Raw genomic sequence first — 13,142 nt, forward strand, 5'->3', positions numbered from 1 at the left:
CATCGCACTGCTCATTCACGAATGTCGTTACGTTAATTTCCGTTTACTTCATCTGTCTAAAACTGCTGTTAACGTCAGTTTTATTTACAAAATTTTCAGTGAAGTGAGGAAAAGGAAAATAGAGAAAAATGGTTGGGAAATTAAGAAAACCAATAGCTAAGATTTATTAACAGTTAAAAATAATGTGTCTATAAAAATTAAATCAAGCTCTTGTTAAAAATTAAGAACTAGACATCCTTGACGATTGCTTGAGTCATTGGGATCCTGTTACACTGTTTTTCCCTTTTTTGTCCGATATCTGAAATCCTTTGTTTAAGAAACACCTCATAAAGAAACGAGGAAAAGGTACACCTAATAGTGCGTGTTCTGTGCTTACACATTCAACAACTTATCATGAATAACGAAAAAAGTGCTCCCCAGGATATCAGTGGGTCTGATAGAGTTCGAACCACAAGTGAATGTTCTGTGACTAGCGATGACGGCGGGGCCTCAAATTTTGCGGGCAACAGGTATGTTATCGTTTATTAACAGTAGTTAAGTACCTAAAGTGCAAACAGGTAATTCATTAATTCATATCCCCCTTAGGCCACAACATTTATTTTTAGAGTGTTTTCTCTTATTTGGCAAGAGTCAGATGCTCAAATTACCCAGGTACTCACATAAACATTATGAAGCACAATTATGTCATTGAATAAGGAACAATTAAGGGAACATTGTTCAATTGAGATAATTCTTTTGTAATATTATTTGGTAACAAACACCACTTTTACATAAATGTTATGATGTATACCTAATCGCAAATTCACTTTATATAAAGTAATTCACATAGCATAAATTATTTCAAAGAGTTAAAAAAGATAACTTCCTCAATTCTGGTAGGGATATGGCCATATTAGGTTGTATTCTACCTTGCATAAATGGTGGTTTCAGCTCTCCTTAAATACAGCAACTTTTGCCTCATCTCATATCCAAATGCTTACCATTTTGACTTTGTGACATTAAATAAAATCAGCTTGTTAAACTTACAACTCATAAGCTTGTAAGTACTCATTTTGACGGTTCTTAGGCAACGAACCACTTCACAAACATTCATGATTGCGAGCGGTGTAACAGCTGCGTCTCCCCCCAAATTTGTATCATTGGAAGAAATTATGCAAGCTGCAAATGGGATGAGAGATATGAATTTGGTTCACCAGATTGTTGTAGATGAGAATTTTCGCCTTGAAAAAGCAGACCCTGAACCAAACATGTTTCAAAAAGCTATAAGAGACACTATGCATAAGGCATTTTGGGATATCTTAAGGCAAGAACTCTCTAGAGATCCTCCTTGTTATAATCAGGTTTGTTCAATGGTGTTGAATAGCTGTGCAGACAATTTTTTGTTTTAATATTTCTTTAAGGCATTTACCTTGTTAGAAGAAGTCAAGCAGATTCTGCTTGATCTTTTGCTTCCTCAACATACCAAAATACGACAACAAATACTGGAAGTTTTAGACATTCCGCTGATCAAGCAACAAGCAGAACAGGGCATTTTGGATTTCACGGTAGGTACGTCGAATATCGGAAAAGGATTGTTTAGAAAGTTATGAGCCTATTTGGTGTCGTCTAATATGATGTTGCATAGAGATAAATTCTCTTTATTGATTTAAAATTAAATGTTTCCAGTATTATGCAAATTACATAATATCCATAATGGCCAAAATGTGTGCCCAAATCCGAGATGAGAAGATACAACAGCTCAGAGAAACAGTGGACATTGTTGGAGTGTATAAAGGAATACTGGAGGTTGGCGTGAATAATTATATTTTATAAATGTTGAAACTAATTAGGGCATATTTAAGACTTTGGAACTAATGCAGCTGGACATGGCTAATTTTGCATTGCAAATTATTAAGCCTGACATCATAAATCATAGTGTGGAGCTGGAGAGAGAAAAATTTACGAAATATTTGGCAGTCCAACCAGGTATTTATAATGAGCTTGATTATTTTAGAATTTTTCGTCAATTTTAACTAGCCCAATTAAAACAGCCCCTATGAGTATATTATTTATATTATGCAGATGGGTTGGAGCACACCAGGAAGTGGTTGCTGCAGCATATAAAAACAACTGAACCTGTACCCTCAGCTGTCGAATATGAAAAGTTCATTAGGACATGCTCGAAGCGAGCTTTTACCTCTGCTTGCATTGACTTGCTGGATTGGGACAAGTTAGAAATTGATATTCGAATGTTATTTTTAGAAAGCGTTATTTTGTTATTTTTAGGAGCAAACCCTATCCGGAAACTTTTATCTTGGATGAGGAACGGCTTTACGATTTACAAATTAGAACCTTTAGACTTGTGGCCATAGCCACTGTTATGTTGGTGACATTAAGTAATTCCGGCCCCGATGTGGAATCTATTAGTGCATTTAAACAATTATTGAAAGATCACATAACAATCCTTCTGCAAAGTGTTACCGCTGATAAAGATCTGATTGCTATTCTACCTAATGTTGCTGAGCAAGTTAGTAATTAATTATTTGAAAATTTAATCTCTCCTAAAGTATTTATGGTAGGAAAAAAGCTAAAAATGCAAGCGATATTACAAATAAATATTCTGGTTATTGAATTTAAGGTTATCAACGACGTTAAAGAAGTTCAACAGAAACACAGTTTACCAGTGATGGGGACCAGTCAGCAAGCCATGCTGAAAGATCTTATAAACGATATAGGAAAAGAGGACCATAAGGTTAAATTGATAGTCAGTAAGTAGCAGTTATACATTAATTGTTTGAGCCCCTAGTAGTCATGTTGATTGTTCACTCGCCCCTCGCTTGTCCTCAAAACAACTAACTTGTTAAAATGATTAACCATATGGTATGGAAGAATGAGAAAAACTTTATGATCTTGTGTATCGTTTCTGAAGGTTTATTTCTTTTTCAGAGCAACGCATCAAAGAATTTTACCTTGATATTATTGAATCTGCAACAGCTGCTCCACAGAAAGTACCAACAGGTCTGACAGCGTTTCAAAGTGAGCTAACTGCCATTGCTGGACAGTTTCTGAGGATAGTTTCACACAACAGCACCGTATTCTGCATTTATTATTATGACATCATTGCTGCTGCTTTGCCTAAGTCGTCTTAAGATATTGTTTTATTTATAACTACTAATTTATTAACCGCTTCAATATACGCTGTTAACAAGATTTTTTTGTTTGTTTAATATGGCTCCATCCTAAATTCACCCTTAATCCAAACATTTAAACCGAGGCACCGTCCATTTGCTACAGGGAAGATTCACTAATTTTCAAATTATACAAAGTGCTCCGTTGGGAATGCCATTTGTAACCTAGTAGGAAAAATATGAAAATTGTATTACTAAATTTACTGAGGCCATTTCAACTAAAGCAAAGGGTGATTACGAAAAGAGGTCTGCTAGACGTTTCAGGACAAAGAAAATTAGGGGGCCCAGCAGCTTCGGCCTTTTAAAATACCAAATACTTAAGTTAGGTTAGAAAAATTGTATCTGGTGCGCACGGTGGTTTAGACGTTGTCACATTTCTACGTTTCACAGATTCTAAAATGTCAAAGCTATTGACGTGTGTTTGATTAATTTTGACATTTCGTTTAGTTTCTACTTAACAGTTTTATGTTATTTGAAATTTCGAATTTAATATTTAATATTTATTTTAACGTCTTCCTCGCTTTTCTGTTCATTTTATAGTTTTTAAGATGAAAATCAACAGAGCTATAGATATAGAAATAGTTTTCAAATGTCATAGGTACGTAGAAGTTCAGCAAGAGCCGGAAAAAATCAAACTTAAAATAGTGACTCTAAAATTGATCAGTGTTTAACCCAGGCATCTAGTAATCCAGACATTGATTTTCATAAGTAACAGTCCAGAGGCATTTCGTTAATTCACACACTCAGTCTCTTCACATGCATTTTTTGCACTTGAGCTGTAGGCTGAGATGTCTCACACCATCAAGGATTTTCCATGTCCATTGCACCACTCGAATTTACATACAATTGAAGTTAAAAACACCTGACATAATCCATTATAAACAATTTTTACTTTAAATTTGTTTATATTTAAACAACAAACCCTTTAAATATCCCTCTTTCAGTCCAGTTTCAGAAAACTCTATTATTGCAATTGTCCAAAACTATTTGAATGACCAGAAAGTGAAACCAAATACTGTAATATCAGAATTTAATTCTGAACTGGAAGGGTTTTCTTCTTTAATTGAAGCAATTGTAATTGGAGAGGCTTTAAATGAAAGTCAAGTAAGTTATTAGATAGTTTCAGTCACTTTATTACTAAAAATACTAAGTGGAACACTGATTATCTCACCTTGAATGTATGCTTAAATTTCTGCAAGACTATTACCCTCTTTGGTTTTCAGAATTCGATTTTAGATCTTAAAACTTTCAAAGTGAGTTGGTACCTGTATTGCCTTGATTTGGATGGGGCTTCCACACAAACTGAAACTGATGAGAATGGCGGGGAAATTGCACTTGCCAGTCACTTAACTCTACCTTGTAAAGAGCTGTTTACTCTATGGGAAAACTTGTACTACGAAGATAACATTAAACAAAATGTGAATTTTATTCATATGAGTTTCCACAGAATTTACTTGAGCCAAATTACTTTTTTCAGTTACTAAAATATGCAAAAACTATGATGGAGTTTTCAAGAAAGGGTATTAATCCTAATATTTTGAGCTGTAACAGGGTTATTTTGCTACATGGTCCTCCTGGTACTGGGAAAACCTCGCTTTGCAAAGCTTTAGCTCAAAAGTTGTCTGTTAGAATGAAAGATAAATACAGTTCCAGTGTATTAATAGAAATAAACAGCCACAGTTTGTTCTCGAAATGGTTTTCGGAGGTAAGCATGTAGCAGACACTAACAAGAAAGAAGCATACAGTCTCAATATAAAAAGTTTGATTTGGATATCATGAATTCAGTTAAAACTAGGATGAGGCAAATGCAGAAGATGACGCTTCATACCTTACTGATTGAAGTTGCTCTTTTAATAAATCATCTAATTTTTAGAGCGGCAAACTGGTAAATAAAATGTTTTCAAAAATTAAGGAAATTTGTGAGAATGAAAGTTTGTTAGTTTGTCTTCTCATGGACGAAGTCGAATCATTGGCGCACGCTCGAGATCAATGTATTTCAGGTATTTTCTCAACAAACATTATAGCAATATTAAGACTGAAACATTAACGGTACCACATATATTTTTAGGTAACGAACCATCGGATGCTGTAAGAGTCGTCAACGCGATGCTCACTCAAATTGATCAGATCAAACGATTTCCAAACGTTTTAATTTTGGCAACCTCAAACATGACCCAAGCAATAGATCTAGCATTTGTTGACAGGGCTGATATCAAGCAATATTTAGGTATGCCCAGTGTTCCTGCAATTTATAGAATCTACTACTCATGTTTAATCGAATTAATTCAGGTAAGAAAATTAAGTCATTTTTAAGCACATTTTTATTGTGTTTATTTTTATACTTCCAGAAAAAAGTGATAAAAGCAGATGCAGCCCTAGTAGATATACCCGATGTTATCGAATGTAGCAATGAATCATCCGATTACATGCACGAGTGTAGCAAAAAGTTGATAGAAATATGCCAGAAGAGCACGGATTTAAGCGGTAGGACCCTGAGGAAAATTCCTTTCCTAGCCCATGCTTTATTTGTTAGAACTCCAGATCAAGTATATATGTCGGAATTTTTGGATGCAATGGAAAAGGCAGTTGAGAAGGAACACGAGCAGAGGAAAAGTTTTGCCGAGAGAAGTAAATAGAGTTGAGATTTCTGAAGTTAATTATTGTAAAAGTATATTTGTTTACTTTGAAGTTTGTCAATAAAATTGATGTAACGTTTACAAAACATGTTGTTTTAATATGGGAAAATTGCATTTTCCATTCCCTCTTCAGATGGTTGGTTCCAGAATCAACCGTTTATTTCTCTGGATACACAGTCTTATCTAATATATCGTTGTTGCTACCACTTTTTGATATAACCGGCAATGTTGCGTTACGACGCGACATGTTATAGGACGATTAAGAATTATGGGTACAAAGTTTCTTTGAACTTTATACCCATAGCTCTTTAGTTATTCAGAGGAACAATAGAAGACATTTGGGTGTAAGAACCCATGTACGGAAATGTCTCCCTGAAGCGCTACGGCCTTATGATATTTAAGGCAGTTATGTGCAAAAATGCATTTCATCGGGTTTTGGCACGTTGCATCTCATTTTTTTTTTTTTATAAAAAATTATTACAGAATTTGTTCAAAATGTGAACTTCACTGCGCCTGTTTAAACGACGTGCGTGGTGCGACAACCACGTTGCAAATGAAGAAAAAATTATGTTAACTGTAGATTTTTTTCTGCGAAAAAGCTGTAATATCTCAAAAATTATCATTTCAAATGATCTTTCGTAGAAATCGATAATTTCTTTCGTTGGTCACATGTCGCAGAGAAATTAACGAATTTGTATTCTCGACATAGCCGCACCAAACGCGATTATTCTCGCGCATTAATTTAAAGTGCCACTAAAAACGACTTAAGTATATTCTTTTATCGACATGGAACCAATAACCACTTCTTGTGTCGATATACATATTCCGGGTGTCGCCGTTTTCCAATGATAATGATTGAGAAAGTTTATAGTAATGCCAAAGGAAACAAATAATTTGTATCTGCACACATGTTCTTGAAATGTAGTAGCAGCGAGAAACGAAGAACGAGGAGGTCGGCAAAAAGTGATGGACGCGGTCGTTGAAAGAAGTGCCGCAAAAACGTTTGTTCTTTGGTTTATGGTGTCGCGTCTCATTTTGGGTAAGCATTCTTAAGTATTGGGAAAGTTGGCGTCTCATTTAACGTAAATTTTATTGCAAATGTGTGTTTAATTAATGATTCTATAAGCATACACCAGGTGACAAAGCGAAATCGACACGCCCCGTCCTTTTTTTCTCAACTTTAGCTATTTTAACGCACCGTGTTACAATCTATTTAGACCGCTCGCCAAATTAACAACGCTACGTTTTCCATGATTTCAAATGTCGCAATAATTCGGGCATTGAGGCCTCAGTCAGTTCCCACTAGCGTTTTATAAACCGGAGACTTTACATGCCGCCACAAAAATAAATTTAAAGGCGTTAGATCGGGCGACCTAGGGGGCCACCCCTGTCCAGAAACCGAGGAAGGAACAAGCTTTTTAAAATTCTTAATAAATTCACACGGTATTATCTGAATCGTTTGAGGAGTAATCCAGTTGAGAACAAAAGGTCCTTTTACATACTAAAGTATATCTGCAGTTTTTAAAGAAATTTTTTACGGGGTGTGAAAAAGTACCCAAACTTTCGCAATTTCAAGTGCCTCAAACTTTTTCACGAGATGCCCTGTATTTTTTCCAAATTTCCCACATTGCTACCTCTATCTGCTATGCAGGTAGCACATTTTTCTTCAGTCTCCTTGTCGACCCTAATACCACACCGTTCGACTTATAGATATTATTGATTGTCGCATTCTATTTTTTAGACCCTCGACATTATCAATTCGCTTTCAAGTCAGCTATTTCAGATGCGCTCGAAAGCAATATTCCAGCGGGTTCAAATCGGGATTTACAGGAGGCAATTTGCTGGTTTTCCGTATGTTCCAAAAATTACAAGAAAATCTGCATTTTACGAATCTATGTACAACATCAATAAAGCGAATCGATAACTGAGACTAATGTACGAACACACATTTTCATTGATAATGTGACACATCTGGGTTCATTTACTTAGGTACTTACGGCGAGCAAGTAAAATGCATAGAATCGGGCAGATTCTACAGAAATCCTGAACCCCTGGCCAGGGACGTGAATTTCCTATGGGGCCCGGAAGAATGCTCTAAGTACTACTTATGTCTCGAAGGGGAGGTGTTCAATTTTAAGTGTTCTCTAGGGCTGGTATTTGACGTAGATAAACAGACCTGCGAGGCCAGAGGTAGAGTGTCCAATTGCGATAAAGTAACTGGTAAGTTGCTCAGTAACTCACTTACTTATTCATAGCTATAATTGAACGCATTTGATTAAGGACAGTGGTAATTGCCCCCTTTTTATGATTTGGTTAATACTTCCCATACTCGTAGGAAATCTGTGTGCTGCAAATAGATGAAATTTTTTGGTGCAATCAAATAGCAATTAAGGATTCGAAATATTCCACTGCAGTTTCATAATTTCCGACCATCCGCGCTTTCTACCAAATTAGTTTGCCGATGTAAATACTCACTCTTCATCGAAATTCCTCCAATCTATAGCTACACTTCTTGCGCTCATACTGTCCCTCCTTCGCTCCCTTGTGTTACACAGAGTGTGACAGAGCCATGGTCGAGGACGTCGCGTGGCTGCGCCTTAAGTTTCGTCGACTCTCCTCGGGGTTCCTCATTTTTGTTGCTGGAGAGAGAGTCGACGGTCTAGGGCACAAGTATGAGCTCTTTCATAATGGTTCAGATCTAAACTTAACAATTTTAACCGCTGCTTCATCCCCTTTCTTCATTCGTAAACGATTTGTCAGTGGTGCGCGTTGTAATATGCTCACAACTGACGTAACGCATGGCGTAACGAAATACGCTTTAATACGTCACTTGTGCCGTAACGTAACGAAGCGCACTTTATTACCTCACGGCTTTGAAGTCAAGGTATACGCTTCGATTTTGAAAATATTCGAAAATCGATAATTAGGTGGGCCGTTTGGCATAAACCTCTCGGGCCATCCATCAAGAACGGGAAAATATTTATTGCGGTGTGAAATTTCTTTGATAATTACGAGATTGCAATTGGCACCCAGCTAGATCTTTGTTTAGGTCAACATCCACGGAATGGAACGGACAACACGCGTACCAATTCACCGAAAGGAAAGGAAGCGTAATGAGGTCATTGGAAAGAAAAAAAGCAATCTTAATGGGCAATCTTGTTTTTACTTATTAAAGCCTTAAGATTGTATCACGTAAAGAAACGAGAATTACTTAAAGTTGGCTAGTTGTGAAGGAAACAGTATACATTATTCGATCTCTGTGAGTTGAAACTGGGGTACTAAGAGGTCAAGGTTTAATTACAGGTGTCCGAAATTGCGGTTGCCACGCTTCAGGGTGTGATTTTCAGTGCCTCGAATTTTTTGCAACAAATTTCATTTAAACCGGTCATGTTTCTCCCATTTGCGGGTGGAAGGAGGATCAGATTGTAACTTTCCCGCATTGATTACTTGAAAATGATTGTGATATCCAGTCACGAAACCGAATATATATGAAGTCGTAGAAAAAAAAACGTTCGGTCCGTGGTTGATCACCTAAGGCTTCTTGAGTCCATCGTCTATCTCGTCAGCGCAGACCAAATTTTTAGGAGAATTGCGCATTATGAAATTCTTTTTGCGAAAAATATTAGTTGCAAAAAAACGCTACCATCCAATTTTGTCTTCGCGAAGACAGTGGCGTCCATGATAATTTCGTATTAAAAAAAAATAGTGAAAATAGAGTGATCCGATTTCGGTGTGATTGGGTTCCGCAGCAGGCGTGCGGTGCAGCTTTGATATGTCGCGGTCAAAACTCGAATCGGACAACTTCGATTTTTTGGCCCAAAAATTTTCCTGATGTATAGCCTTGGGTATTTTTTGGATCCAAAAATCGAAGTTGTCCGATTCGAGTTTTGACCGCGGCATATCAAAGCTGTACCGCACGCCTGCTGCGGAATCCAATCTCGCTGAAATCGGAACTCTCTATTTTCACTATCTTTTTTTTGTGCAAAATCATCATGTACTCCACTGGTTTGTCGAAGAATAATTTGTGATAAGTTATGAAAATTTTGACATAAGAAATCTCAATTACTTTGGTTTCAAAATTATTTGGGTTCGAACGTCGGAACGTAATCGCTGTTGTGCAGTATACCAAAGTTAATTACTTCTTTATAAAATTGTAGTTCAGGACTGTAACGCATTTGGAACAAGAGTGTTTTGCTCGTCCGTGAAAAAAATTATTGGTAAAAAAGAATGAAATTACCATTTATTAAGTGACATGGGCAACACGCGTTTGTATTGTGGGTCGCTGAGATTTGACGTGAGGCCCTCTACACGTCACTACGTTAAGTATTTTTTGTAGTCTCCTATGGCGCGATCTAGGGGCCAATAGCCAAACTAAGTATTGCGCGATAGAAGGAATCTCTTTTCGTTTAGCAGGAAATGCTACGCGTGCTGTTTAGGTGGCGTCACTAGACAGGACAAAAACGAAGTATCGTCACACACTACGGCATACTGATGCACTTTTTTAGGATTTTTTTGCCATGTTTATGAGCTGGGTCTTGATAAAAAATATAGTTAATCTTATTCGACAATCGACAAAAAAAAGGTCATATCGGACACGCTCTTGGAACCTTGAATGCTAAAGGATAATGTGAGCTCGACTTTTTTATTCGAATATGTTTTCTTTAATTTTCGATGATGGAGAAGGAAGTGAAAAATACGCGTTGAAAACTAACATATATAGGGTGTATAATTGAAAATCTTTTTATTCGATTTATTTTGGACGACGATCAGCATATGAGAAATTGCCGGACACGACCAGTTTGTTTTCGAGAAAGACATATTTTAACGTTAACTGCAGGTTCAACAAAACAACCCCCTTTGTGGGTGTGCTCTAAAACCCTAGAATACCAAACGGCCCTATAGGTCGAGTAATTTGGAAGGTTTTTTAAATTACGGATGTCAGTATGTATTTTTTCAAATTTAAATGAAAATTGATTGAACTATGATGGATACGTAAAAAATATCTACTGATGTGAAGGGAAAAAAATAATCCGGTTCAGTTATCAACGATCCGAGACAATTCGTAACATTTAACAAATTTCTCAAAATAAAAGTAAATCTAAACGAAAACGAAATTATAAAAACTATTTAAAATGTGCCACCTTGTATATTGAACACGGTGCGTTTTTGGCCATTGGTCTATTAGCATTTTTATTGTTTTGCGTGGTACTATCGCTGCCTGAACTATCTCCATATGTGTTATGATATGTAACACCCTGTGCATTAATCACTTTGTAGAATCCTCCATATCAAGAATATCTCTTGGGGAAGAACGCCGGCGCGACACGGTATGCGAAACCACAGGCCATCAAAAATGTGCCGACAAAAAGACTTGTGTTCCCACCGAGTACTTTTGTGACGGTGCTGAAGATTGTCCAGATGGGAGTGACGAGAAACAGTGTGACCCCGATAAAGATTTCAACGAGTCCCCCCCCTGTGACCCCAGCATTTGCCGCCTTCCCCATTGTTTTTGCTCCAGAAACGGTATACCTTTTTTGAATCTGAGTAACGTTGGATTGTGAGATTATTTGTTCGCAGGAACTGAAATTCCAGGCCATTTACCCCCCAGTGACGTGCCCCAAATGGTTCTCATAACCTTCGAAGACTCAATTAACGGCGATACGATAGATTTTTACTCGAAGATTTTCTCTGGGAAGCACGTAAACCCCAACAATTGCCCAATATCAGCTTCCTTCTTTGTCCACCACCAATACAACAACTACTACCTCACCCAAAGGTTGTGGAATCATGGGCATGAGATTGCGGTTCATTCAATCACGTAAGATACCACGATATGCATGGTGCGTGTTCCAGGGCACCAGGACTAAGTTTATATGCACAGTCACAGGTTGCCAGAAGAATGGTGGGCCGAAAACGCTACCATTGAGGATTGGTTTGACGAAATGGTTGGACAAGCAAACATCCTGCATAAGTTCTCCAAAATCCGCCTTTCAGACATTAAGGGCTTGAGGGTGCCCTTCCTGAGGATCGGTTGGAACCGGCAGTATTTAATGATGAACGAATTTGGATTTTTATATGACAGCTCTGTGGTGGCACCCTTTTCTTATGTTCCGCTATGGCCTTATACTTTAGATCACAAAATGCCTCATAAATGTTAGTTTGTGCTGATTTTTGCTCCAGCAATGAATTACGGCTTCGTTTAGGTTTTAGACAAATGTGTCCGACTAGGTCGTACCCGGGCTTGTGGGAAATGGTGATAAACCAACTAGAGGCCTTGGAAATTAGCTGCGCTACTCTGGATTCTTGCCCTCCAGAGCTAACCGGGCATGGAGTTTACGAAATGCTGCTTCGCAATTTCAATAGGCATTACTCCAGTAACAGAGCTCCTTTCGGCATACACCTGCAAGCAGCTTGGTTTGAGAATAGCGACTACCTGATAGCGTTCCAGGTTAATATACGAGCATGCAGGGTGTTCCAAAAAGGTTGTACCAAACTCGCGGAGGTACTCACCTTTTGGAACACCCTGTACATGGCAGTTGCCTTCATATTCGGCGGCACACGTTTGATTGCAGGAGTTCCTCACTCAAGTTCTTTCCAAACCGGACGTGTGGTTTGTAACCAACTCTCAAGCAATCGAGTGGATGCGCAATCCGACACCCCTCAAGAAGCTGTTGAAATTTAAGCCATGGGACTGCAGGAGGAATAGCAAGAAGTCCGATGAGATCGCATGCCAAGTGCCCAACAGCTGCCACCTAATGAGTCGGTCGCTGAAAGAGGAAGTGGAACTGCAAACGTGCAGCAAGTGCCCTAAGAAGTACCCGTGGGTGAAGAACGAGTTTGGAATCGATTGAGGGTTGCGCCTATTTAAGCAAAATTAGCCTGGAGTTTATTCTACTTAGTTTACAAAGTAGAGTTTATTTATACGTATAATAGTGTAACAACTTAACATTCCTTACGTGTTATAAGAATATGCCTTTGAGGACATTGGGCGTGACGCACACGTGAAAAATTACGATGGGGAATTAGGATGTTCACGTGATCACAATCTGAGCAGAACGTTCGTGGAAGGCGATCATTTAAACAACCTCAAGTATGGGCATTGAAATGTCAGAGGCATGTCTGGGATAAATTCATTTCACGTCTGTGGTTCCTGTCAGAAGTTTGACAGTAAATGGCGCAAGCGCCGCCCTACGTTTACGTTTCTTCACCTACGGCCGTGTTTTTTTAGTGGTCACCGGGCGATTATGTGCAGGCCGATGTATCTTCGTCCGATATTTATTTATTGTTATCATTTTCTTGGAAATTGGTCTCAGCAAAAGTTTGAAGAACTAATAGGTCT

The 13,142-nt window shown here is 37.9% G+C and overlaps 3 protein-coding genes across 3 annotated transcripts; all 3 read left to right on the forward strand.

The window, feature by feature from the left end:
* The first annotated feature begins 101 nt into the window (after positions 1-101).
* On the forward strand, positions 102-3,189 carry LOC136350956 (T-complex protein 11-like protein 1). Its single transcript, XM_066303155.1, has 9 exons — positions 102-509; positions 1,067-1,340; positions 1,401-1,544; positions 1,666-1,785; positions 1,842-1,965; positions 2,062-2,209; positions 2,266-2,506; positions 2,618-2,747; positions 2,926-3,189. Exons 1-9 carry the CDS (start codon positions 394-396, stop codon positions 3,126-3,128), a joined length of 1,500 nt encoding a protein of 499 aa, XP_066159252.1. The 5' UTR covers positions 102-393; the 3' UTR covers positions 3,129-3,189.
* A 378-nt stretch (positions 3,190-3,567) lies between these two features.
* Positions 3,568-5,889, forward strand: pch2 (pachytene checkpoint 2 protein). The gene is made up of 7 exons (XM_066303157.1): positions 3,568-3,765; positions 4,112-4,271; positions 4,391-4,585; positions 4,645-4,872; positions 5,041-5,167; positions 5,236-5,456; positions 5,516-5,889. Exons 1-7 carry the CDS (start codon positions 3,716-3,718, stop codon positions 5,801-5,803), a joined length of 1,269 nt encoding a protein of 422 aa, XP_066159254.1. The 5' UTR covers positions 3,568-3,715; the 3' UTR covers positions 5,804-5,889.
* A 787-nt stretch (positions 5,890-6,676) lies between these two features.
* ChLD3 (Chitin and LDLR binding deacetylase 3) lies at positions 6,677-13,084 on the forward strand. The gene is made up of 7 exons (XM_066303154.1): positions 6,677-6,842; positions 7,793-8,023; positions 11,081-11,326; positions 11,381-11,621; positions 11,685-11,956; positions 12,007-12,251; positions 12,376-13,084. The coding sequence occupies exons 1-7, from the start codon at positions 6,770-6,772 to the stop codon at positions 12,652-12,654; spliced, it is 1,587 nt and encodes a 528-aa protein (XP_066159251.1). The 5' UTR covers positions 6,677-6,769; the 3' UTR covers positions 12,655-13,084.
* The last annotated feature ends 58 nt before the right edge of the window (positions 13,085-13,142 follow it).

The sequence above is a fragment of the Euwallacea fornicatus genome, chromosome 4, assembly GCF_040115645.1.
Source record: "Euwallacea fornicatus isolate EFF26 chromosome 4, ASM4011564v1, whole genome shotgun sequence".
NCBI classification, from domain to species: domain Eukaryota; kingdom Metazoa; phylum Arthropoda; class Insecta; order Coleoptera; family Curculionidae; genus Euwallacea; species Euwallacea fornicatus.

What these genes read in the sequence shown, in the direction of transcription:
- LOC136350956 (XM_066303155.1), top strand. Translation starts at nt 394, where the DNA reads ATGAATAACGAAAAAAGTGCTCCCCAGGATATCAGTGGGTCTGATAGA. An exon ending in TGTATAAAGGAATACTGGAG is followed by an intron (nt 1,786 to 1,841) that starts GTTGGCGTGAAT and finishes GGCATATTTAAG; the next exon opens with ACTTTGGAACTAATGCAGCT. An exon ending in GACTTGCTGGATTGGGACAA is followed by an intron (nt 2,210 to 2,265) that starts GTTAGAAATTGA and finishes TGTTATTTTTAG; the next exon opens with GAGCAAACCCTATCCGGAAA.
- pch2 (XM_066303157.1), top strand. Translation starts at nt 3,716, where the DNA reads ATGAAAATCAACAGAGCTATAGATATAGAAATAGTTTTCAAATGTCAT. An exon ending in ATAGTTTTCAAATGTCATAG is followed by an intron (nt 3,766 to 4,111) that starts GTACGTAGAAGT and finishes TCCCTCTTTCAG; the next exon opens with TCCAGTTTCAGAAAACTCTA. An exon ending in TCGAGATCAATGTATTTCAG is followed by an intron (nt 5,168 to 5,235) that starts GTATTTTCTCAA and finishes ATATATTTTTAG; the next exon opens with GTAACGAACCATCGGATGCT.
- ChLD3 (XM_066303154.1), top strand. Translation starts at nt 6,770, where the DNA reads ATGGACGCGGTCGTTGAAAGAAGTGCCGCAAAAACGTTTGTTCTTTGG. An exon ending in GGTGTCGCGTCTCATTTTGG is followed by an intron (nt 6,843 to 7,792) that starts GTAAGCATTCTT and finishes TCATTTACTTAG; the next exon opens with GTACTTACGGCGAGCAAGTA. An exon ending in CAATTGCGATAAAGTAACTG is followed by an intron (nt 8,024 to 11,080) that starts GTAAGTTGCTCA and finishes ATCACTTTGTAG; the next exon opens with AATCCTCCATATCAAGAATA.